At 43.4% G+C, this 23840-nt stretch overlaps 1 protein-coding gene across 4 annotated transcripts in view; it reads left to right on the plus strand.

The window, feature by feature from the left end:
* KANSL1 (KAT8 regulatory NSL complex subunit 1) overlaps window positions 1–23840 on the plus strand; it is a 143440-nt gene that overhangs the window by 92892 nt on the left and 26708 nt on the right. For all 4 annotated transcript variants that reach the window (XM_008057048.1, XM_008057050.2, XM_021711819.1 and 1 more), the window contains 2 exons: window positions 7163–7278; window positions 8017–8212. In XM_008057048.1, coding sequence (XP_008055239.1) covers window positions 7163–7278; window positions 8017–8212 — 312 coding nt within the window. The remainder of the gene's footprint in view (window positions 1–7162; window positions 7279–8016; window positions 8213–23840) is intronic.

Here is a 23840-nt window from a genome sequence, read left to right on the forward strand (position 1 = left end):
GTACTCTGAATAGCCAGAACAGTTTCTAAAAACAAGAACCAGATTGGAGAGGTCATACTTCATTCATGTGACCTGATTTCGAGACTTTTTGTAAAGTTAACGTAAGATGTGTGATGTGCTTTTAAACAGTGTTTGGTGTCTCGTCAAGTTGGCAAAAGCTCGTTGTTACTGTTCCAGACTTTGCACTGTGTCTGAAAAACACCCGCAAGTGGAAACAGTGTCTTCCCTTGAGGGCTTCATGGTCTCACACAGGCATGTGACAGGGAGTATAGGAGGGGTCCGGAAAGGCAGCTTCCAGGGCAGGTGGAGGGAGGGGAGCACCCACAGGGCAGGAGCTTGATGCCAGGCGTTATTGGGAATGCAGACAGACTTTCCTGTGATATGGGGTATTGGTGTTTTGGCCAAGTCGGAATGGATTCTGGTTGTAGCTTAACAGGTGGGGACTTTGTCCTGTAACTGATAGGAAGCTGTAGGCTTCTCTTTGCTTGATTTATTGCTGCAAACTTAGTTAACTTTTTCCTCGTTCTTTTTAATATTTTTTTAAAAAGGATTTTAGACTTACTGAAAAGTTATAAAGATAGAACACAGTTTCCATACACATCCTACACCCAGCTTCCCGTCCTATAAATATCTTGCCACAGTAACCATTGTGTAATTATCAAAACCAGGAAAATATCATTAATGTGGTAATATATACATTTTTGTTTGAACTTCTGTATTACTGGGGTTTTTTTTATTAATGTCCTTTTTGCCTTCCAGAATCCAACACTGCTTTTAGTTTCTGTATCTAAGTGTCCTTTGATCTCTGAAAGTTCCTCAGTTTTTGTCTTTCATGACCTTGAGACAACATTACGGGTCAGTTGTTTTGTATAATGTTCCAAATTGTAGTTGCCTGATGTTTTCTCATTGCTAGGGGTTAAGCGTTTTCCCAGGAATACTGTCAAAGTGGTGGTGGCCCTTCTGCGCCACATCAAGGCTTCTGGTGTTGACGTGTCTTTCTGCTGGTGATGGTGGGTTGCTGCCTGCCAGACTGCTCCCTGTGAAGCTGGTATTGTTCCCTTTGTGATGAACCACTGTCTTATGGGGAGACATTATGCAAATATTCTGTTGGTAATTATATTTTCACCTGTAGAATTTTATTATTCACTGATGGCTTCTTCTTATACCAGTTATGGATTGCTGTGTTGTTTACTGAATGGTGATTTTCTATTTTCTATATTTATTAAACGAACTTCTATTAGGAAGAGCTGCGTTTCTTCCCCATTTATGCATTCATTCACTCCCCTGTTAATACCAGAATAAGTTGGTGGATATTGTCTTATTCTGTGGATTATAACCTGTTACGATAACTCAGTTGCTCCAACTGTCCAGACTTTGGGTGGTGGGAGCTTTCAGGTTGGCCCCCTTCAACATGTCCCCTCATTTTTTGAAGTGTTAGCATCTTGGCCCCAGAAGATGTTCCAGGCTCATCTTCCATTTCGTATGTTCCAACCCTGGTTCTCTTTATTGGAGAGCTGCATTTTGAAACCAAAATCTGGGTACCATTGTTCTCATTGCTACTCAGTGTCATTGCTTCTAGGGTTTCACAGCAAATGAAGCTGGAAAGTGTTTTCATCTCTGCTCACCCCATATGCACAGGCATCTCTTACTTCTCACTACCCATCTTTATGTTAGAAACCTTACGTTCATACCCGTTCAACCCCGCAGCCTCTCCCTTTCCATGTTGAGACTTAATTGTTTAATCCTAGTACCATATAGTTCCATAATTGCTATTTCACAGCACTGTGAGAAATAGATTTACTCACTAGAGTGTAGTATCTTTGTACTGTAAGTCAGCTCCATTGTGTACAGTAAGAATACTGTTTTCTGGTTACTTAAGTGAGTTCTGTTCTTCCCTCACACTTTTCATTGTGGCCCAGTGATTGCTTCATAGTACACGCAGGTTTATTTATTACTACAATATTCTAATATTAGTCTGCCCTGTGGGACTCTCCCCCCGGCCCCTGCGTGCGTGCACACACATGCACAAAATTGTTAATTTCTATTTTGGGGAGTGTGTGAAACATTAACGTGTTTCTAAAAGCTATGCATTTTTTTAACATCCTGCTCTCATTCCACCCTGTAGGTAAGCAATTTCATTATGATTTAGATTATCCTTCCTATATTTCTTTTGTACAAATGAGCAGACAAATGCATTTTTTTTTAATGTCCCATTCTTGGAAGAATTTTTTTTTTTTTGAGTTGGAGTCTCACTCTGTCACCCAGACTAGAGTGCAGTGGCTGCTCCCGGCCACCGCAGCCTCGAGCTGCTGGGCTCCGGCGATCCTTCCGCCTCAGCCTTCTGAGTAGCTGGAACTACAGGCGCGTGCTACCACGCCTAGCTCATTTTTTAATTTATTGTAGAGATGAGGTCTCACCAAGTTGCCCAGGTGGGTCTCCAACCCACAGGCTCAGGCAATCCACTCACCTCAGCCTCCCAAAGAGCGGGATTACAGGCTGAGCCACCGAGCCCAGTCTCTTGGAAGTCTTTCTGTCTCATGGAAGCCTGTCTGTCTCTTGGAAGCCTGTCAGAGCCACTGAGCCCAGCTATGGGGTAAATATTTTTTAAAAAACTAGATGTAAAATTGAGGAAGGTTTGGTTTTGTTTAGCAAAAGCATTAATTACATCTATGACTGTTGACAAGTAATGTTATTTGTGTTAGTTTCTGTTTGTAAAATGAATCTTACTCGTTTACCCTTTCCTGACTCATCCTACTTTACAGAAATCTTGGGAAAAACAAGTGAACTATTAAGAACTAACGCTTTCTCAGAAGATAGGCATGCTAAAAATGTAGGCTATAAACAGCCCAAGATACATTCTTTGTACCATTGGTTAAGCAGGAATACCTTTTCTTTCTTGAAATCTTGTAGTCACCAGCGACGATGACTGTGGTCTGTTGGCCTGGTGAGGGCTTTGAGGTATTACTGAGGAAATACTTGATCCGTCATATTAGAAAACGCAGCATCATTAAGCTTTTTAAAATAAATGGGGCTGTGGATAAATAAGTAAAACAATCAGAAATGATAGGACAGTTTCTGCAATAGCTGTATCTCTTTAGATTCTAGATGCTTTTCTTCAGCATTGTGGGTAAATGGAAAATTTAGGGTTAAGGGCCACTGGATTTATAACAGCATTGTGCTGGTCACATTTGTAAAAATGCACTAGTTCAAAATTGCTCTCATATAATTATATAGTTTGTCCTTTATCCTCAACCTACAGGCATAGGAAAGTGAGGTGCCTGGCCCTGCATAATGCAGAAATTGACATTGAGGGTAGGTCATGTCACTTGGTGAGAGTGGAGGTTTTGGAATATTCTGTTCCTGGTCTGGTGCAGTTTTGTGGCTGTGGTGCTGGTTAATGGAAGTGACTGCTGGAATGTTTATAGACCAGCAGTATTTTGGTGAATCAAGCAACATTATTGTGAGTATCATTGAGTGGGGGTTTGAGACATGTAATAATTCCTACAAAGTTAAAAACTAATTTTGAGCAGGCGTGAAAGTTGAGTTCCTGCCTCCAGCTGGCCTTTTCTTTCCATTTTAATGTTTGTCAGAAAGGAAATAACTCACCAAACCACGCTGTTAAATTTTCTGGCCCAACAAATGCAATGCATTTAAGAAAGTGGTACTTCAGGCCGATGTGACATGATAGTAATTGTGTGCTTCTAAGAAGTGTGTGGCTCTGTGTTTTTGCCCTTTACTTTTTCTACTTTTTGGTAAAAACAAATCTAGTAGTTATTGGCTCTTAGACCCCAGGAAACCTCACCTCACAAAAGTGCTTCCTTTAGTCCTAGCTTTTCTCCAAGGGCTCTTTGTCGGGCTAAGAGGGAGGAGTACTGAGTCAGACAGATGCCTGCCTTCTGTGAATGATTAGTCTGAATCTTATCATCTTACACCTTCTACCTGGCCCTTTCAGTCAGGCGAATCAGCTTGGCAGTCCTCCCTGCTGCTTCTAAGACTGCTCCAAGGGGTGACCTGCTGGGGCCCTGCCTTGGAAGACAGGATGACAGGGTGCTCTGGCCACCACAGTGGCTTTTCTACTCTTCCTTCTGGCTGTGGGACACATCAGTCCTTGGAACACACCTGAGCACGAGCTAACATTCAAGTGGAAGCGTCTGTGAGAATCCCTGTTTTCTGAGCGGGAGAATGTTCTTGTTGGATAACACGTGTCTGAGTCACACCTAAGTTTTCCAAACACACTAGTGCGGTAAACCACTGCAGATAGTAATGGGCAAGCTGGAATTGGTGTGTGCTTTTAACATTCTGAGGCGTAGGTTAACGCTTCTCTACCCTCTGGTTTGCAGCCTTTTACACCATGGGTGAATAGCAGGTATTCATTCTATCTTCAGGCAATGTTGAATGCATTGAAGGAGCCAGGTGAAATTACATGTGCTTATGTGTTGTGTTTTTCTTTGTCCAAATGGATCCCTTAATTGGGGTTAATCTCCCAAGCTTTTGGCATTTGGTGATGAGTGAACCTGCTTGCCCTCTGGCCCTGCTCTTGCATCTCAGCTTCAGACAGTGCTTCCCAGGGTCTCTGAGCAGAACTCTCCTACATTTCCAGGGCTTCCTTGTGGGGTGGGGCCTAGAAGCCAGGCTCCCGGTTCCTGATGCTTATGCTTTTGGTCTCTGTGTGCTCCCACATACTTGACAACACGTCCATGTCACTAATGTTTTGCCTCTTCAGTTTTGACTCGGGGGCTGAATTACCCTCAGAAACGTTCAGAGTTCTAAAAAAAATCAGCAGCATTTCCATTCAAGAATAATAGCATTTACAAGGCTACGCCTGTGGGCTGAGCGGCAAGACAGGCTGTCTGCAGTAGCCAGCTGTGTGTGGTGAGGTTACAAATGACTTTACGATATTTATTCGTCTTCAGACTTTCTATAAGAAAGATAAACGTTTTGAAATGAGCTCTTGTCAAAGACTGGCAACATTTTGTTTTGGCAGGTGTCCCTGCAGTTAAATCTCATAATCTCTACTAGAAAGCCTAATCAAATGGAGAGTCAACCTATTACTTACACATAGTGCCTGTGGAAAACGCAGATATACAGGGGTGCCCAAAAAATGTATACACATTTAAGGGATGTTATCTATGTATTGATTTTCAAAGTTGAATTAATAGCAGTGTACTGTGACGTTCGCTCAACTGTGCTTCTGCTGTTTTCTTTGTCCCGCCTGTCACATGGTGACACTAGCATTAATTAATTAATCAGTGCCATCTTTTAAGTGAGCATCTTACTTTAAATGTGGATGCATTTTTTTGGCACCCCCTTATAAATCAGGTCAGTGCCATAATTTGATGCTAAAAGCTTTAAGTGGTGTAAAATTGACAGAAGTTCTTAAGATTGGTATGCCGGCAAGAAGCTCATAGACATGGCAGTTTTGTGTTGAAAGGAAATGTCTTCGTCAGAACCAGAACTTCTGAAGTCTAGAAAAACTGTAACATGCCTGAAGTCGTCCATACCAACCTGAGTCTTCACTTCTTGCTGTTTTCCAGCCCTTTGCATTGCCATATTTGCTTAGGGTGTTTGAGGGTCCCCTACATAGTAAATCTTCATTAGCATTCAGCAGGATGCTTGGGTGTCTCTGGTTTTTTAATTGTAAATATATGACCTAAATATAAGTAAAACTACAACATAGTTCTACTGCTATAACTCTTTCTCTTGTCATTATCTGTGTATGTAAGCATCACAACTATATTTAAAATATTTTGAATTTATCCTTTTTTACAGAACAGTTTGTACCTGTCTACATAAAAAATTATTTCTTTTTCTCTTTGAGTACTCATCTGGCATAGACAATACATTCCTTTTATATAGTTCTTTGTAATATTTTGATTTTGCTGTACCACAATTTATAACCATTCCTCAGATATTGGGCATCTGAATTACTGATAGAGGTCATTGCTGTGATTTGGGGGTTGTGTTGATTTATTCCATTAGGGTTTGTTCTTAAGATTGGTTACAGTATTTTATCAGAAAGTACTAATATCTCTATAGCTCTTGCTACTTAATGGAAATTAGTATAAAATGCAAGGCAATGAGTGTGTACCAAATTTACCATAATTTTGACAGCATTAACTCATCTAATTGTTTGGACTATTTGTGATACTTAGTAGATGTACAGTGTATCCCACAAGACAGCATCGTCCCAGTGTTCATACATTATGGCATACTCACTTGACTTGTCTGTAACACAGAGTATATGTATCTTGATCAGGCTTTTAGGGTACATTTATATTAACACTTTAAGTACCTTCCCAATCTGTTGTCCTTTTGGGTACTTGTCTGGGACTACTTTCAGGTCCACGGATCCTTTGATGGTGTAAAAATAAAAAAGAATTGCACTTCAAGATAGTATTGACCTTGAAATACACTGGTAGCAGTCACAGGAAGTAGACTGTCAGAACACCCCACGGTTGGTTCAAGTGCAAGGAGACAAAGACCACAGCCTTTCTGTGGTGTCCAGCCACACCAGCAACTCCTGTGCCTTGAGGGACCCTGTATCTTTTAAGCCAGTAAATAATTTGTTTTAAACACTGAAATTGACACTTTTCCATATTCTTACTTTCTCTGTTATTTCTTCACATGTTCTATACATAAATCTGATTTCAGTGGTCTAAAGACAGTAGTTATTTACGTGATAGCATGAGGTAATTAGATTCATTGAGATTTTATTAATTTTGTTTTCTATCACAGAAACGTGTGTGTGTGTTTACACAAGGTATAGTTCTTGGAAAACAAGCTTTTGGCACACACTGTAAAAGCAGATATTAACTGTATTTACATTTCCCCTCAGTTGTCCTGGTGCTGATGTTATTGTGTCCTCCTTGGTCCTCAGCTGAAGGCCCTTGTCACTGTGGTTTTGCTTTGCTTCTGTTCCATAGATTGCTGTGGTCATTTCCCTGTCAGTAGATATTTACTTGTAGTCTGGAAAGTACTTGGATTCCTCATCCACTTTTTCCCCAAAGCCAAAGACAATTACTTTAGTTATTTTCTTTCTCCTTATCTATACAGGCTTTGTCTTTCAAATTATCTTCATGCCAATGAAGTGGTGCTGCTTTTCAGGCAAGGATGCTGTTGGGTTCGCGTTGATATTTGTATTTTGTATGTTTTCCTCATTTAGGTTGAGTCTGTTTCTCAGCCACTGGAAAACCACGGTGCCGCTGTTAGTCATCTTTCAGAGTCACTGTCTACCAAGTCATGTGGAGCCCTGAGACCTGTCAATGGAGTGATTAACACGTAAGCCTCAGCCTTTCTTCCGCTTCCCTCAGCCGGCTTTGAGCACTGGAGCTCCTGGTTATCTCTAGCCAGGACCAATGCTGGTTCAGAGAAGCAGGATCCTTACCATTCATTGGTGACATTTTGCATGTTTCCTACTGTGAACGGGCATATTTTAATTAACATAGTCGTATATTTTTCTGTTACCTACTGTGGTCTGAAATGGATTGGGCATGGAGAAAAGTAAATGGTCCTGCAGTTACTATGAATTGTTATTACTGGTCATAGTCTTGAAGGAATTCCTCAGAAGGGTTTCTCTAAGCTCCTCTGCTCTGGAACAGATCAGCTCTCTAGAGTCTGTGTCTATAAATCTCCATCTATGAAAAGTCAAGGAACCCTACATAAGTGAACTGTGTGTGCATGTCCCAAAATTCAGGCTTCATAGGAGAGCACGTTCTAAGGCTGCCCACTTACATTTGCAGAAGTCGTCATTTTCTAGCCAATTGCAGTTCTGGAGACTTTCCTCACTCGTGTTTTTGCTGTGTAACTCAGTCGCTAGAACTTGAGTCCACTTACTGATTCTTGGCCTCAGATGTGATGTAATTCATGTGCACCAAGATGTGCAGATATTAAGAGAGTTCTACATCTGCTCTTGAAGGCTTCCTTGTGTCTGTGAACGTGGTGAGCAGAGGAGGTTGAGCCTATCTCACCGGCTTTGTTTCTTCATGACTTCTGAGAATGCTTTTCTTCCCCATATAGGCTTCAGCCTGTCTTGGCCGACCACGTTCCAGGTGACAGCTCTGATGCTGAGGAGCAGTTACATAAAAAGCAGCGACTGAACCTGCTTTCTGCATCATCGGATGGCACCTGTGTGGCAGCCCGGACACGCCCTGTGCTGAGCTGTAAGAAACGGAGGCTTGTCCGACCCAGCAACATTATTCCTCTTTCCAAGAAGGTCAGTACTGGTGAGACTTGGTCATTGTCAAACGGTGAGCCAGGTGCTCGGGAGATCAGTCTCTTGCCAGCTTTGGTTTGTTTAGGGTTTCCTAAACTTGGCTAACCACCAGGGTTTCCTGGGGAGCTTTGTAAAATACTCGGTGCCTGGGCCCTGTTTCCTAGAGATTTTGATTCAGTTGCTCCGGAGTTGGGCCTGGGAATCTTGTTTTCAGGAAGCAGAAAGCTTCTAGGGTTTGGAAACTCCTGGCTTGAGCCTTTTCATGGACAGGGGAGCGACTGAAAGTTTACTTGCTGCCGTGAACACTTCGCAAGAGATTGGTGTGCCTTCTCACCTGCACTGATGTTGCTGAAAATGGCAGTGTGGAACACAGCCTTAAAACAGTCTCCTCTAACATTGTTAAATTGATGTTACTGAACGAATGTTTGTCTTCAGAAAGAAAATGGAGATTAATTCACAGCTGTAGGGAACTTTTTGATTGCTAACTGTTCAAATAGCAGAGTTGGCTTTATCCCAAAACTAATAAAATCCCACTCTAGTAAAAATGAGTGCCGTTTAGGAGCTGAGCGCATCACTCCTGGGTTTGAGTCACTGTGCTGCTGCTTAGTAGTTTTGTGATTTGGTGTCTGTTAACCATCCTCATCCCCATCCCCTCCATCCCTGCCCCCCCCAGCCTCAGAGAGCTCATAGGGTTATTGGAAAATTAAGTGCAATGGATGTAACATGCTTGTTGGGGTGTCTGACTGACAGGCTTCTAGTACAGAGTGGCTGTTACTGTTACCACTCTTGTTTTTGCTTATTAGTTCGTTCATTCTGCAAATATTTGTTGGCCTCCTGCAAGGAGCTTGGTCTGTTCTAGTGACTGGGAATACAAAATAAGCAAAACAGACAGCAGTCCTTACCCTCATGAAAGGTTCCAGTTGGTAGAGAAATAAAGTCAGTGAGCCACACTGTCTATCGGGCAGCATTAAAGTCTGGAGAGGAAAACGTGGCAGAGGGGACTAGAGAGTGCCGGGGGTCAAATAAAGAAGGGGTGCAGGGGCCTCTGGATATTTCAAAGTATAGAAACCGGAAAGGGAGGGGAGGGGAGGCCAGGAAGCTCTGTCTCCTAGAAAAGAGGAGCACGGAGAGGTTATGCCATGTGAACTCTGTGGAAAGGAGGTGTGATGGGCAGGGACGAGCACCTGTGGCTGAGGCAATGGGCAGGGCAGGCAAGGTGAGGACTGAGAGGGAGGCCCTTGGATAGGGTAGGAGACTCTAGTGAGCAGTCTTGGCTGGGGGAGGAAGGGGAGCTTGCTTGGAGTGGGTTCAGGAGAGAATGGGACAGAAGGGCCAAGGGAGATGTTACAGAGAAGACTCGCAAAGGCCTGCTGGGAAGGAGCACAGAGAGGTGTAGGGGGCCCGTGGGAGCTTCTCCTAGGGAGCCGTTGACAGCAGGTTGGCTGAGGACCAGACAGGAAGGAGAGAGCTGCTGGAACCATCCGGTTTGGACAGTGGCTTGCCAGTGCTTGGCTTGCTTTGCTCTAGTATACTGTTTAAACTTGCCACAATCTTTTTTTTTTTTTTTTTTTGAGTTGGAGTCTCACTCTGTCGCCCAGACTGGAGTGCAGTGGCCGCTCCTGGCCACCACAATCTTGACCTGCTGGGCTCAGGCAATCCTTCCGCCTCAGCCTTCCCAGTAGCTGGAACCACTGGCATATGCTATCACGCCTGGCTATTTTTTAAATTTATTGTAGAGACAAGGTCTCTCCATGTTGCTCAGGGTGGTCTCGAACCTCTGAGCTCAGGCAATTCTCTTGCCTCTCCCTCCCAAAGTGCTGGGATTACAGGCTTGAACCACCACACCCAGCAAGCTTGCCACGATCATTTTACAGTAGAGGATTGTGAGAACTGTCAGACAATACCATTTCTCTTCTGTCTATTCCTTAGACTCTACCTGAAATACCAAGATACAAGAAATAGAAAAGAATAAGATGTTTGGCAGTTTTCTCATGTTGACATTTGAGTCTCGATTTTTTATTAATAGTTATATACATGTAAATGCTTTTCTGAAGCATATAACAGGAATGCCAGGAAACAGTATATTACTGTCAGTTGTAGGCAAGGAGCTTTGTTGTCTTATCCTTGATGCATTTAACACAGAGTGCCTTTGAAATAACCACCACCTCAGGGAAAAACAGTATCTTCCTCTGCTTTGTCAGTTAGCCAGCCACTGGGTCATGACATCTAGGAGTATTCCAGAAATGCTCCGAAGTGGGGCGTGGCCTGATGGATTTTTAAAAAATCTTTGAAATAGCAAATCACCTCCTGATCCATGCCTGGAAACTACTATACTTTTGAATGTACATATAAAATTTTTAAAAAACAGTTGAGGCAAGGGGCAGGCATAAAACAGTATACTTTGGTTCCAGTGCCAGTTTCTGAAACATAATCATCCTGACACGTTACAGAAGAAGCAAGCTGCATGGCAGGATGTGGTGGCACACGCCTGTCATTTCACCCTTTCGGAGGCCGAGGTAGGAAGATTGCTTGAGCCCAGGAGCTCAAGACTAGCTTGGGCAAAAAAGTGAGACCCCGTGTAAGACACATACATTGATTTTGAGAAATAAACCATGAACTAGGTGCATCTGGGGTCCTTCAAAGAGCTGGGGTCCTGCAAAGCTGGAGATGAGGCCTGTCCCATGCTGTGGCTGCGTCCTGGGTTTCACAGGGCTCCTTGCTTGTGACAAGCAAGGACTCACTGGGACTTACTGATGAGCAGGCATCTTGCTGTCTGCTATTTAGAGGTGCTGGGCTTCCCAGGCACATTTACTCAACCAAATCTGAGAGTGTCTACGATGTTCCATGTGTCATTTGGGGCAGCCAGGCTTTACTGGTCAGCAAGACAAAGCCCTTGCCTTCCTAGAGCTTGCTTCCTGATGGCAGAGCAAAGACGTTCTCAGATAGATGGCTCCAATATTAACAAGGGGCAGCGAGCTCACATTTATTGTGGTAAGATTTGCTTGCAAGTTTCTGAAGAAAGGAGACTGTTGGAATTGCGTTTCTGGATTAATTCAAATTACTGTTGTAGGGGTCAAGTGTATATACCAGAGTGCAGAATGTAAAAACAAACGATTAGTGGCATCGTTTTTGCCTTATTACATACATTTTAAGTTCTTGCTACTGCATTCCAGAACCAAATATAAAACTCACTTTAGGGTACTTACTCAATTAGCCTATTTTTAAGGGGCTATTAGCTTAGTTGAATCATGACTAGAATGTATCTTAAAATTGAGATGTATATTTAGTATAGTTTTCTTTTTGCCCTTAAAGGGCTATTTGTATCTCATTGGTATATCTTAAGATCAGTGATCACAACAAAGGGTTCAGTAAGTAGACTTGTTGGAAATAAACAGAAATGAGATCTATTCGTGAATAATAAAAGGCCTTGAAGACCTAAACTGGTATGATTTTTGACCTCTAGGTTTTAAGTTTTGCACAGGGAAGTGCTGTTCGGGGAAGGTAAATCTGCAAAAGAGACCGGAGGCAGAGAGATGAACAGTGGTAATCCTAGAGGACATCCCAGCCTAAGGCTGTTGAGCTCTGAATGTGGGCTGTTGTGAAGGTGATCCACATGTAACCCCTGTGGCCTGGTGCGTGTGTCAGTGGTGAGGGCAGAGGGCTTTGAGAATGGGAGAGGAGTGCTGCGGTCCGTGGCGATGGGTCAAGTCATGGAGACTGTGAGGTCCCTTCCTACATCACAACTTAATTATGACTTGCCTGTATTGATTTTTATTGTAATCTTATCACTTCAGGAGTATAGTATGGTGAGTGTTAGTAATTATGCAAGCCAGTGGAGAAACATTCAAGTACAGAATTTTCATAATACAGGCATAAGGGGTGCCCCCAAAAATGGGTATACATTTTAAGTATGACGTTTGCTCTGAAGATGGTGTTAATCAAATGAATGCTAGCGTCACCATGCAACAGACAGGACAAAGAAAATGGCAGACTCATGGTTGAGTGAATGTCATACTATGCATCGCTATTGTAATTCAATTCAACTTCAAAAAGTAATACATAGATAACATCTCTTAAACATGTATACATGTTTTTAGCACTCCCTGTATATGCCGTTACGATAAGTATTTTCTTACAAATTGTTTGGCAGTGTTCTGGCACGGTTTTAGGATCTTGTAGTCTGTGTTAGGGTATAACTGTATTATTTATTATAGGAGGACCTCTCTGGACTGAACTTTTTTTTTTTTTTTTTGTGTTGGAGTCTCACTCCATTGACAAGGCTGGAGTGCAGTGGCATGCTTGTGGCCACCCCAGCATCAACCTGCTGGGCTCAGGCGATCCTTCCGCCTCAGCCTTCCAAGTAGCTGGAACTACAGGTGTGTGCTACCACGCCCAGCAAATTTATTTTTTATTTTTAATGTAGAGATGAGGTCCCACCAAGTTGTCCGGGCTGGTCTCGAGCCCACGGGCTCAGGCAATCCGCTCGCCTTGGCCTCCCAAAGAGCTGGGATTACAGGCTGAGCCACTGAACTCAGCCTGCACTAAATTTTAATGTTGACGTCCAGGCTGGGCGCAGTGACTCAAGCCTGTAATCCCAGCACTTTGGATAGCTGAGGAGGGAGGATTGCTTGAGCCTGGGAGTTTCAGGCTGCAGTGAGCTATGCAAGTGAGCAAGGCTGTGTCTCTTTAAAAAGTTGACTTCCCTAAGACTTATCCGTGGACCTCCTCCCCTTCCCCTCATATCACATTTGATGGATGGCATTTGCATGGAAGATACATTATTTCATGACTGTGCCCAGGTTTTCTGTAGACATCAGGGTAGATACAGTTATTGGGTTAATGTGTAATTCCAGGCTTCCTGTTTTTAATTCTGCCTATTTAAAGTCCAATTTCATGACACTGTGAGTGAGGACTAAAGAGCTAGCGTTACTAAGAGCAAGGGTGAAGAATGAATGATTTGTGAGTTCCTTCTTGATGGAGTGCCCTGGGCTTTGGAGGCTACCTTTTTAATACTAGTCTGAGGACTGCACCCGGCCTGGATATCCACATTAAAATTTAGTCCAGCCAGGCTCGGTGGCTCAGTTTGTAATCCCGTGCTTTGGGAGGGTGAGGTGAGTGGATTGCCTGAACCCACGGGTTCGAGACCCACCTGGGCAACTTGGCGAGACTTCATCTCTACAATAAATCAAAAAATCAGCCGGGTGTGGTAGCGTGTGCCTGTAGTTACGGCTACTCGGAAGGCTGAGGCAGAAGGATCGCCGGAGCCCAGCAGGTTGAGGCTGCGGTGGCCAGGAGCAGACACCGCACTCCAGTCTGGGTGACAGAGTGAGACTCCAACTCAAAAAAAAAAATTTAGTCCAGAGCATTCCTCATAATACAGTTATACCCTAACACAGACATTATAAAACACATACAGGCCGGGCTGGTGACTCAGCCTGTAATCCCAGCACTTTGGGAGGCCGAGGCAAGTGGATTGCCTGAGCCCGCAGGTTCTAGACCAGCCCAGGCAACTTGGCAAGACCTTGTCTCTACAATAAATCAAAAGTTAACTGTGCGTTGTAGCACACACCTGTAGTTTTGGCTACTTGGAAGGCTGAGGCAGAAGGATCACCGGAGCCCAGCAGGTCGACACTGGGGTGGCTATAAACGTACCACTGCACTCCATCCTGGGCAACAGAGTGAGACTCCAACTCAAAAAATTTAAAAAAAATAAAAAAATAAAATAAAACACATACAAAATACATTTTTTTTAAAGCAGGATTTATTGAGAGGATAAAAGAGCTGCACAGTGGGAGAGGACCCAAGGGGGTTGCCCCAAAAAAACATTTTAAAAGACTAAGGTAAAATAGAATAGAAACTGTAATATTCTGTTTCTTTACTTGGATGAATCTTCAAGAGCCAGTTGTGGGATGCACTTAATTATGATAGACTCATCAAACCTATGAAAACCTTTGCAGATAGGAACAGATAATGATTTTCAAGTGCAAAAAAAAAAAAAACAAAGAATTTTGGCTCTTTAAGCCAAGATATTCTTTTAGTGTCTTGGACAAATATTCTGTGATTAACAAAACGCTAGATAGATTCTTACTTTGATCTTGGAATTCCTGCATAAATATTACATTGGGTTTTTCGTAGGAATTTCTTTGCAGAGAATTGATATTATTACAGTATTAAGGGTGCATGGAATTTCTTTTATCTCTTCATTCAGTTCTTACATGTTTTTCTTACATTCTTGATTTTTTTGTGTGAAGTAGGTCTTCACTTTTCCCTGTTAGTTTATGAGTGCCGTTTACTTTTAGATATTTATTTATTTATTTATTCTTTTTGTTTGTTTGTTTTGAGTTGGAGTCTCACTCTGTCGCCCAGACTGGAGTGCAGTGGCTGCTCCTGGCCACTGCAGCCTCGAACTGCTGGGATCTGGCAATCCTTCCGCCTCAGCCTGCCGAGTAGCCGGAATTACAGGCATGCGCTACCACGCCTGACTGTTTTTTTGATTTATTGTAGAGATGAGGTCTTGCTGCCCAGGCGGGTCTTGAACCCGTGGGCTCAGGCAGTCCACTCACCGCAGCCTCCCAAAGCGCGGGATTACAGGCTGAGCCACTGAGCCTGGCTTAGATATTTATTTTTTTAATTTAACACTTTTCTTTCCAGTCTGGTTACTTGTCAATGGCAGACAGTTGGACATCTCTCAGTGTACTTCTCATTCCATTTCCGTGTCCATATACACTTTCAAAACAGTATTCAGAAGTAGTTGGCCTTAGTGAGACCTACTTAACTCTTTCCTGGTTTTAATGGCAATACTTTTAATCATTCACTATCCATTTTCATGTAGGATAACTTCTTTAAATGAACTAGGACACTAGTTACCATTCCCTGCACTCTGGAAGAGTTTTAAGGGAATAAACCCTTCTCTCAGAAAATGGTCCATCTCTTAGCTTCCTAAGCACGTGCTCCTACAGAGCCTGACGGGACGCAGTCTCTATGTCCACATCCCTCGCTTCAAGGTGACTCCATTGTCATCATCGTGTGTGTGTGTGTGTCTGTGTGTGTCTGTGTCTGTGTGTGTCTTGCTGGCTCATGGGCGGGTCTCCTGGTTGCCCTCTCTCTCCTCTTGCCTTCTGGTACTACTCTGCCTCTCCATTAGCGAGCTTACTCATGTTGAAGACAAAAAAAAAATACTCTGCAGCACAGTAAGGAAGACTTTTGTCGGGGGGGCTGTGATAGTGGAATTTGGAGTGCGGGGGGGAGATCGGGCTCAATTCCAGATACAACCTGGGTAGGTGGGAAGTTCTAGCTGGGGAGGAGGTGAATGGTAGGAGTCACTGGACAGGAAATGCTGCAGAGGAACCCTTAGGAGTAAGGAGGAATCTGGCTAGACCGGTCTACAGGGCACTACTGAAGGCAGGCAGAGGGATGAAGTAACCTGAGTGGGGAATGCTGGGGGGCAAGGCTGGTTAGGTAGGGAGGGCAGGGCCCTTTCCAGACTGTGTCAGCAAGGTTCTCTCACAAGGAGTTCACGAACGAGCCTAGTAGAAGGTCAGAAGCTTTGCTGCTACCTGCTTCCTGACATCACTGTGGTCATTAAATTAGGTCTGAGGAGTGACTCTTGCAGTTTAGATGAACATGCAGTCATGTGCCATATGAAGACATTTCGGTCAGTGGCAGCCACCTGGGTGCCTGTGCTCTTGGAAGATGATAACACCGTGTTTTTGCTGTTCCCTTTCTCTGTTCAGATATGTTTAGATACCCAGGTCCTTCCCTCGGTGATAAAGTTGCCTGTGGTATTCAGGACAATTGCCTGCTGTCCAGGATGGAGCCTAGGGGCAGCAGGCTTTTCCACATGGCCTGGGTGTGCAGGGGGCTGGGCCATCTTGGTTTGTATCTACACTGTGATGTTTGCACGGGGATGAAATCGCTGAGTCAGGTATTTCTCAGGGTGCGTCCCTATCGCCAAGCGGTGCCTGGCTCTTGTAGGTGTTCAGGTGTCGTCTGCATCTCATAGAGTCTCCAGGAGTGCAGCGGGAAAAGACAGTTAATTCGGTTGCCTTGTTTTTATTTCCAAACAGAGGCACAGTCGAGTTCTTGGCTGCTGTGAATATTGGAGGGGATGGCTCTCTATGCTCGATGCACTGACCTCTCTGGTCCTTGTCTGAGTTACCAAGGTGAGGCTGAACCTTTTTCTCAGCTCTCAGTCTGGAAGACAGTGACAGAGGCTCCAGTGTCAGCATACCTTGGCTTGAAAAAGCTGTTCTTGCTTTACTCCCACTGCTGCTTCTCTGGCCCTACTGTGTGCAGAACTGCAATTGCTTGTGTACGTTTGACCCTTGAACGACACATGGATTAGGGTGCCAGCCCCTGTGCATTCGAAAATTCTCATAGAACTTTTTTTTATTTTCTCTTTCTCTCTCTCTCTCTCTCTCTCTCTCTCTCTCTCTCTCTTTCTTTCTTTCTTTCTTTCTTTCTCCTCTCTCTCTCCCTTTCTTTCTCTCTTTTTCTCTTCCTTTTCTGTTTTTGAGTAGGAGTTCACTCTGTTGCCCAGGCTGGAGTGCAGTGGTACCCTCACGGTCTTGACCTGCTGGGTTCAGGTAATCCTTCTGCCTCAGCCTTCCAAGTAAGTAGCTGGAACCCACAGGCATGTGCCACCTTGCCCGGCTAATTTTTTGACTTATTGTAGAGATGAGATCTTGCCAAATTGCCCAGGCTGGTCTCAAACCCCTAGACTCAGGCAATCCTCTCGCCTCGGCCTCCCAAAGAGCTGAAATTACAGGCATGAGCCACTGTGTCTGGCCTTATAGAACTTTTGACTCCCCCAAAATTTAACGTCAAATAGCCTACTGTCTACAAGAAACCTTACCAGTAACACAACTGATTGACACATATCCTGTATGCTTTAGATGTATTATATACTGTATTCTTACAATACAGTAAGCTAGAGAAAAGAAGACGTCACGAAGAAAATCACAAGGAAGGAAACATATTTACTCTTAAGCAGAAGTAAATCATCATCAAGGTCTTCATCCTCATTCTCTTCTGTTGGGTAGCTGTGAGGAGGTAGCGGGGGACGGAGGGGCTGGTCTTGTCTCACGTGGCAGAGGCAGAAGAAAACCTGTGAGTAAATGAATCTGCCAGCTTCATCTGCCCCTCCTGACTTTACTTTTTATTTCATAGAGTATAAAGCATGATGTAATAAGCATCTGTTATGTACCACCCTCAGTACTAATATCTTCACGTTTTCTACTTAATGTGTTTTTCATATTTATAAGAAAATTACAGGTAAACAGAGTTCCCTTAACATTCTGTCCTCTCTTTTGCCTCCTTCCATCCCAGAGGTGACTGCTGCCATGAATGTGGTACGTGTGCTCCCGGGTCTGATTTTTATTGCAGTTTTTCTATGTATTACATATGTAAGTGCTCTTGAGCAAAATAGAGTTATTGAACATTTATACACATGTTATTGGGTGTTCATATTCTGCGGGTTGGTTGTTTTGCTTTTAAATTCACCCTTATGTTTTCAAGATTTCCTTTAGGGAAAAAAAGACTTTTTTTGTGTGGGTATGACTATACCCGAAGCCTGTCGGTGCCTTTGAGGTCTAAATTTAGGTCCTGTCCCGGCTCGTGTCCTGTGTCTTAGATCTTGTCCTGCTTGAGCCTTGTGTCCACACTTTCTGGGTCTGGCCTGTTTCTGCTGGCTCCTTCGGATCCGTCCATTCCTTGTGGTCGTTTCCTGGTTGCATGTATGCTGCTGTTATCCCGTGACCAGCCCTCTCATCACTATGTGGGTTTCCTCTTGAGGGCTGTTGGTGTGCCCACGGTAACGAACTTTCTTTGAAAGGTACTTGCTAGGTCTGTTTCCATCCCTTGATTTTCGGTTTTCGATGTCATGTTTCAGGTACTCTCATTACTGTTGTGTTTGGAATCATTTCTGCCATCAGCTTTTTAAAAGTTTTCCTTTGTTTTATTCTTTTTCTGCTATCTGTTGGGATAGTTGATTTTTCTTTTTTTCTGGTTATGCATTCCATTTCTGTTCACTTAGTAGTTACTGTTTCTTTTTTTTTTTTTGGAATTGGAATCTCACTCTGTAGCCCAGGCTGGAGTGCAGTGGCACACTCAAGGCCACCACAGTCTCGAGCTGATGGGTTCAGGTGATCCTTCCACCTCAGTCTTCCAAGTAGCTGGAACTACAGACACATGCTACCACGTCCGGCTAATTTTTTTATCTATTGTAGAGATGAGGTCTCACCAAGTTGCCCAGGTAGGTGTGGAACCCGCAGGCTCAGGCAATCCAATCACCTCAGCCTCCCAAGTTGCAGGATTATAGGCTGAGCCACTGAGCCCGGCTAGTAGTTATTGTTAAATATTAAAAAGTACAGCCAGGTGCAGGGGCTCATACCTGTGATCCCACCACTTTGGGAGGCTGAAGCAGGAGGATTGCTTGAGACTGGGAGTTCAAGACCAGCCTGGGCAAGAAAGCGAGACCTTTTCTCTACAGAAATGTTAAAAAGTTAACTAGGCACGGTGGCGCACACCTGTAGTCCCAGCTGTTCAGGAGGCTAAAGCAGGAGGATCACTTGAGCTCAGGAAGTTGAGACTGCGGTGACCTGTGGTCGTGCCACTGCACTTCATCCTGGGCAACAGAATGTATGTGAATATATTTCGCATGTAATTGCCATCTCTAGTTGCATTTATAAGAGGGAGGTCTTTTAAAAAAAAAAAAAACTCATGTTTTTCTCCCGTTATCTGCTACTTGTCGTTGATTCCTTCAGCCGCCGTGCTTAAACCCTTCCCCAAAGTAGTGATTTTTGCTTCATCCTCCCTTGAGTTAGCCACCCCATGCACCACTCTTGCTTGCAGTGCGCCTGCTCCTTGGCTGTGAGTTGCTTCTTTCTACCCATGTCCCTTAGCGCTCCTGCCAGCAGCCGTTCATGAGGGATCAAGGCTGTCTTCATATACGAAACACAGCAAGACTTACATGTTGTGAGTATATGTGTGTGTAAAGAAACACGTATACTGGCTTTCTTTTCAGCACTTTAGATTGAATCCGTCCTAACTGCCTTCTGGGCTCTGTGGTCAATGGGAATTGGGACATCTGCCTGTCGTTCCCTGACCGGTTGTGTGTCTCTTGGTAACTTGCACCCTCCAACCCATACTTGTTATTTGGTTTTCATGTTTTGGAATTTCAAGGAGTGCGTTTAGACGTGTGGATTCGTTTCTAGCCTCTTAGGGTCTTGGTATACCTATACCTAGTTCTTGTCTTTGAACCTTTTGTCTCTCATTCCTTTTTTTTTGTAGATAGTCTGTCAGACTAGTGCAAATGTTCTCCTTTCTCCCATGTCTCTTCCTTCCTGTTAAGCATCCTGTGTCCGTCACATCTTGTTGTATCTTGTTCTTTGGCGTCTCCTTCAACTACTCCACTCTTCCTAGTCATCTGATGTGTACTGTGCATCTTGTCATTTGGGCTTTTTCCTTTATTCAGTGTGTACTTTTTGGCTGGGCGTAGTGGCTCATGCCTGTCATCCCAGCACTTTGGGGCGGGAGGATTGCTTGAGCTCAGAAGTTTGAGACCAGCCTGGGCAACTTAGCAAGACCACGCCGCTATAAAACATCAGCAAAATTAGCTGGGTGTGGTGGTACATGTCTGTAGTTCCAGCTACTCAGGAAGCTGAGTCGAGTGGATCACCTGAGCCCAGGAGTCCAAGGCTGTGGTGAGCTGTGATCGTGCCACTGCACCTCAGCCTGGTTGACAGTGAGACCGTGACTCAAAAAAAAAGTGTACTTTTCATTCATAATGTGTAAGTGGTTACTTTTGGAAACATCTCTCTTATTTCTCTGAGCAATCTCAGTGTACTTATTCTCAAATTGTTGGATTTCCAGCTTGTCACATGTTGGCATCTGCTCACTGCTTAATGTCAGGCTGTTCCTGTTGGTTTATGATCTCTGGCCATGACCTCCTGGGGGCCCAGGAGCCATGCTTTCTGAAGGACCTTGTGATTCCTGACTGTCCCTAGAGCACAGTTTTTGAAGAGGCCTGCGGAATCTGCATGAGCCCTGAATGTCAAATTCTTATGTGCATGAGGCTCCTGCACATACACAGGTCATGTGAATTTGGGACCTCTTACATGAGCCTGGGTGGGACGGGGCTTTCAGTGGCTCTCGTGTGACTTTTTCCACTAAGGTCTTAAAACTTTATTGTTATTCCCCAACTACAAGTTCTCGTTCTGTTTCTTATAGCTGGTTATTTTCCTTCTTTCTTTCTTTCTTTCTTTTTTTATTTTTGGCTTCAGCCTTGCATCCCAAACTCTCACATGCAGCTACCTAAATTAGTCTCAGACACCAGCAGTCCCCAACCTTTTTGGCATCAGGGACTGGCTTTGTGGAAGACAGTTTTTCCATGGACTGGATAAGCGGGATGGTTTTGGAATGATTCTAGCACATTACATTTATCAATTGTGTACTTTATTTCTATTATTATTACATTATAATATATAATGAAATAATTGTTATTATGGAATTACTATTTTCTTATGAGTCTGCTCTGCAAGCAGTTGTTTTTTTATGATCTCTGTGCAGTCAAGCCTCACTGCTAATGTTAAATCTGTATTTGCAGGCCGGGCTCAGTGGCTCAGCCTGTAATCCTAGCACTTTGGGAGGCCGAGGCGAGTGGATTGCCTGAGCCCGCAGGTTCCAGACCAGCCCGGGCAACTTGGGTGAGACCTTGTCTCTACAATAAATAAAAAATTTAGCCAGGCTTGGTGGCACACGCCTATAGTTCCAGCTACTTGGAAGGCTGAGGTGGAAGGATTGCCGGAGCCCAGCAGGTTGACACCAGGCTGGCCATACGTGTGCCACAGCACACCAGCCTGGGTGACAGAGTGAGACTCCAGGTGAAAAAACAAACAAACAGACAAACAAAAATCTGTATTTGCAGCTGCTCCCCAGTGCTAGCATTACCGCCTTGACTCCACCTCAAATCATCAGGCATTTGATTCTCATAAGAAACGCACAACCTAGATCCCTCGCATACGCAATTCACAATAGGGTTAACACCTAGTTATCTTCTATTCTTGAGTCAAGGTAAACCAAGAGGCCTTAACCTTTTTGTTTCATAAACACTTGGACGGTGTGGTGAGGTCTATGGACTTGTCAAAATAAAATTTTTTAATGCATAAAATATGTTGGATTATAGAGGAAACCAAAATATAAATCTGTGGAATAGTACTATGTACAAGATTTAACAGCAGGTGTAATAACTATCACAATTTTGAAGTATTAAGGAAGGGTAAGGACACTTTTGAGATACAGGTCACCACCCCAGAGTCAGTTTGGAGATTATTTCTTGCCATATCCTCTGCTCACATTTCATAAAAGATTTTCAAGCTTGACGAATCTTTAAAAATATTTTTAAAACTTTTTTTTTGTTTTCCCACATTTTTTGACCAGGGAACCTTTGTAAAGTAATACTGAACAAGCATATTCATGCACTACGAGGATTCTAAGGGAAACATTTTGGAAAAACCACTTTCTGCTTTCCTAATGTCTTTGTAGATCATGTTTGTGTTTGTTAGGGCTGAAATTTGTTAGGAAGGTTCCACGTTTCACGATGGAACCTTCCTGCCAACATCTTACACCTCTTAAGATCTCTTCCTGAAATTATGAATGAATATAGTAGATTTCTTAAAATAAGGATAAAATATAAAAACTTTATTTGCAACGTTGACTTCATTCTAGACCCCATTTCACTTCCAAACAGCCTAAATAAGTTTATAGGAAAACAAGCTAATAAGTGGTCAGCCATATATTCTTCTCAGTATTTAATGCACTTATACTTATTGTTGTAACTGCTGTACATATATACTTTTAATTTTTAAGTGATGTATTTTTTAATATCACTAAATGTTAAGCTTTTGGGTGCCATAGTTTGTTTAGCCATTCATTCTACAGTTGAACTTTTCAACGTCTACGAGGCACAAACCACAGGCATTTGACACAGTTTCAAAAATCTCTTCCTACCGTGTTCCATTGTCATCTTGGAATACTTGTGACTCCACTTTCTTTTTCTTTTTTGTTTTTTAGATTGCAAAATATATTTTATTGAGAAAGTAAATTAGAAAGAGAGAGAGGAGGAGATTCACCTCCCCCAAGGTGGAGGGGAGAGGGCCACAGCTAGGAAACATGGCGACCACAGCTCAAAGGGACACATCCGAGTTTAACAAAGCAATGGTCATAACTCCACTTTCTAAGAAGTAACTGCCAAAGTAAAAGGGGCTAATGCTGCTGTTCGTTCTTGTATATTGTCAGTTTGGACTGTTTTAGGGCTGAATGAGGGTCATTACATCTCAGTGTTGTGATGAGTATCGCCCATGTTAAAGTTGTTAGCTTTAATAGTGATGTAGTTAATATTATCAAAGACTAAGCTATTCAGATTTCTGAGATTTTCTCCTAAATGATTTTTAAAGTTTGAGTCATCCAGATAAGCTCTCAAAGACCACTGCAGTCAAAGCAGAAAGACTGGAGAACAAGCCTGGGCCGGGCGCAGTGGCTCACACCTGTAACCCCAGCACTTTGGGAGACTGAGATGGGAGGATTGTTTGAGGCCAGGAGTTTGAGAGCAGCCTGGGCAACATAGCAAGATCCCCTTCTATTTAAAAACAAAAAAGATTCAGATAAGGGCCGTACATTCCAGTGAGTTGGGTGTCTTTCAAATCTAGTTGTATAGGTTGCCCTATTACCTCTTTTTCTATGCAGATTAAACATTTTAATGATATGCTTAAATGTGGTTTTTCTTTGTGTGTTTTCCCTGCATGGGTTTTATAGAGCTCTTAAATCTGTGACTTGGTATCTGTGACTTGGTATCTTTCACCATTTTCATACAAATCTGGCCATTATTTTCCAAATATTGTTGCCTTATAAATTTCCATTTGATTCTGTTTTAAGGACTTCTGTCATCTTTTCATTTAGCTTTATATTTTTCTGAATATATTCTAAATTCTTACTGATTTATTAATTTAATCCTTATTTATTTTAAAATCCTTGTTTGCTTACTGTAAATTCTAGATTACCGGGGGGCTTTTTCTGTTGTCTGTCTTGTTTTGTTTTCAGTCAGTGTTGGATATTTTATATTTTACAAGTTGTAGAGGGCCTGACGATATTTGTCTTCTGAGAGGCCTCACCTTCTTGTAAGCATGTAGAGTAGAGGCTGAGAGTCTTTTTTTTTTTTTTTTGAGTTGGAGTCTCACTCTGTAGCCCAGACTGGAGTGCAGTGACCGCTTCCAGCCACCGCAGCCCCGAGCTGCTGGGCTCCGGCGATCCTTCCACCTCAGCCTTCCAAGTAGCTGGAACTACAGGCTTGCGCTACTACGCCTGGCTAATTTTTTGATTTATTGTAGAGATGAGGTCTCGCCAAGTTGCCCAGACGGGTCTCGAACCCGTGGGCTTGGGCAATCTACTCACCTCAGCCTCCCAAAGCGCAGGATTACAGGCTGAGCCACCAAACCCGGCTGGGGCTGAGAGTCTTAATCCAGTTGGGGATCGAGCCGAGCGGTGGCTGGATTCCAGTTGGGTCATTCCGAGGACATCACCTTGCTTCTTACCCCACCTCCAGCTGAGAGGCTGGCATGCTGACCAGCGTCCG

This window comes from Carlito syrichta, unplaced genomic scaffold (genome assembly GCF_000164805.1).
Source record: "Carlito syrichta isolate Samal-C Ts95f unplaced genomic scaffold, Tarsius_syrichta-2.0.1 Scaffold86258, whole genome shotgun sequence".
NCBI lineage: Eukaryota > Metazoa > Chordata > Mammalia > Primates > Tarsiidae > Carlito > Carlito syrichta.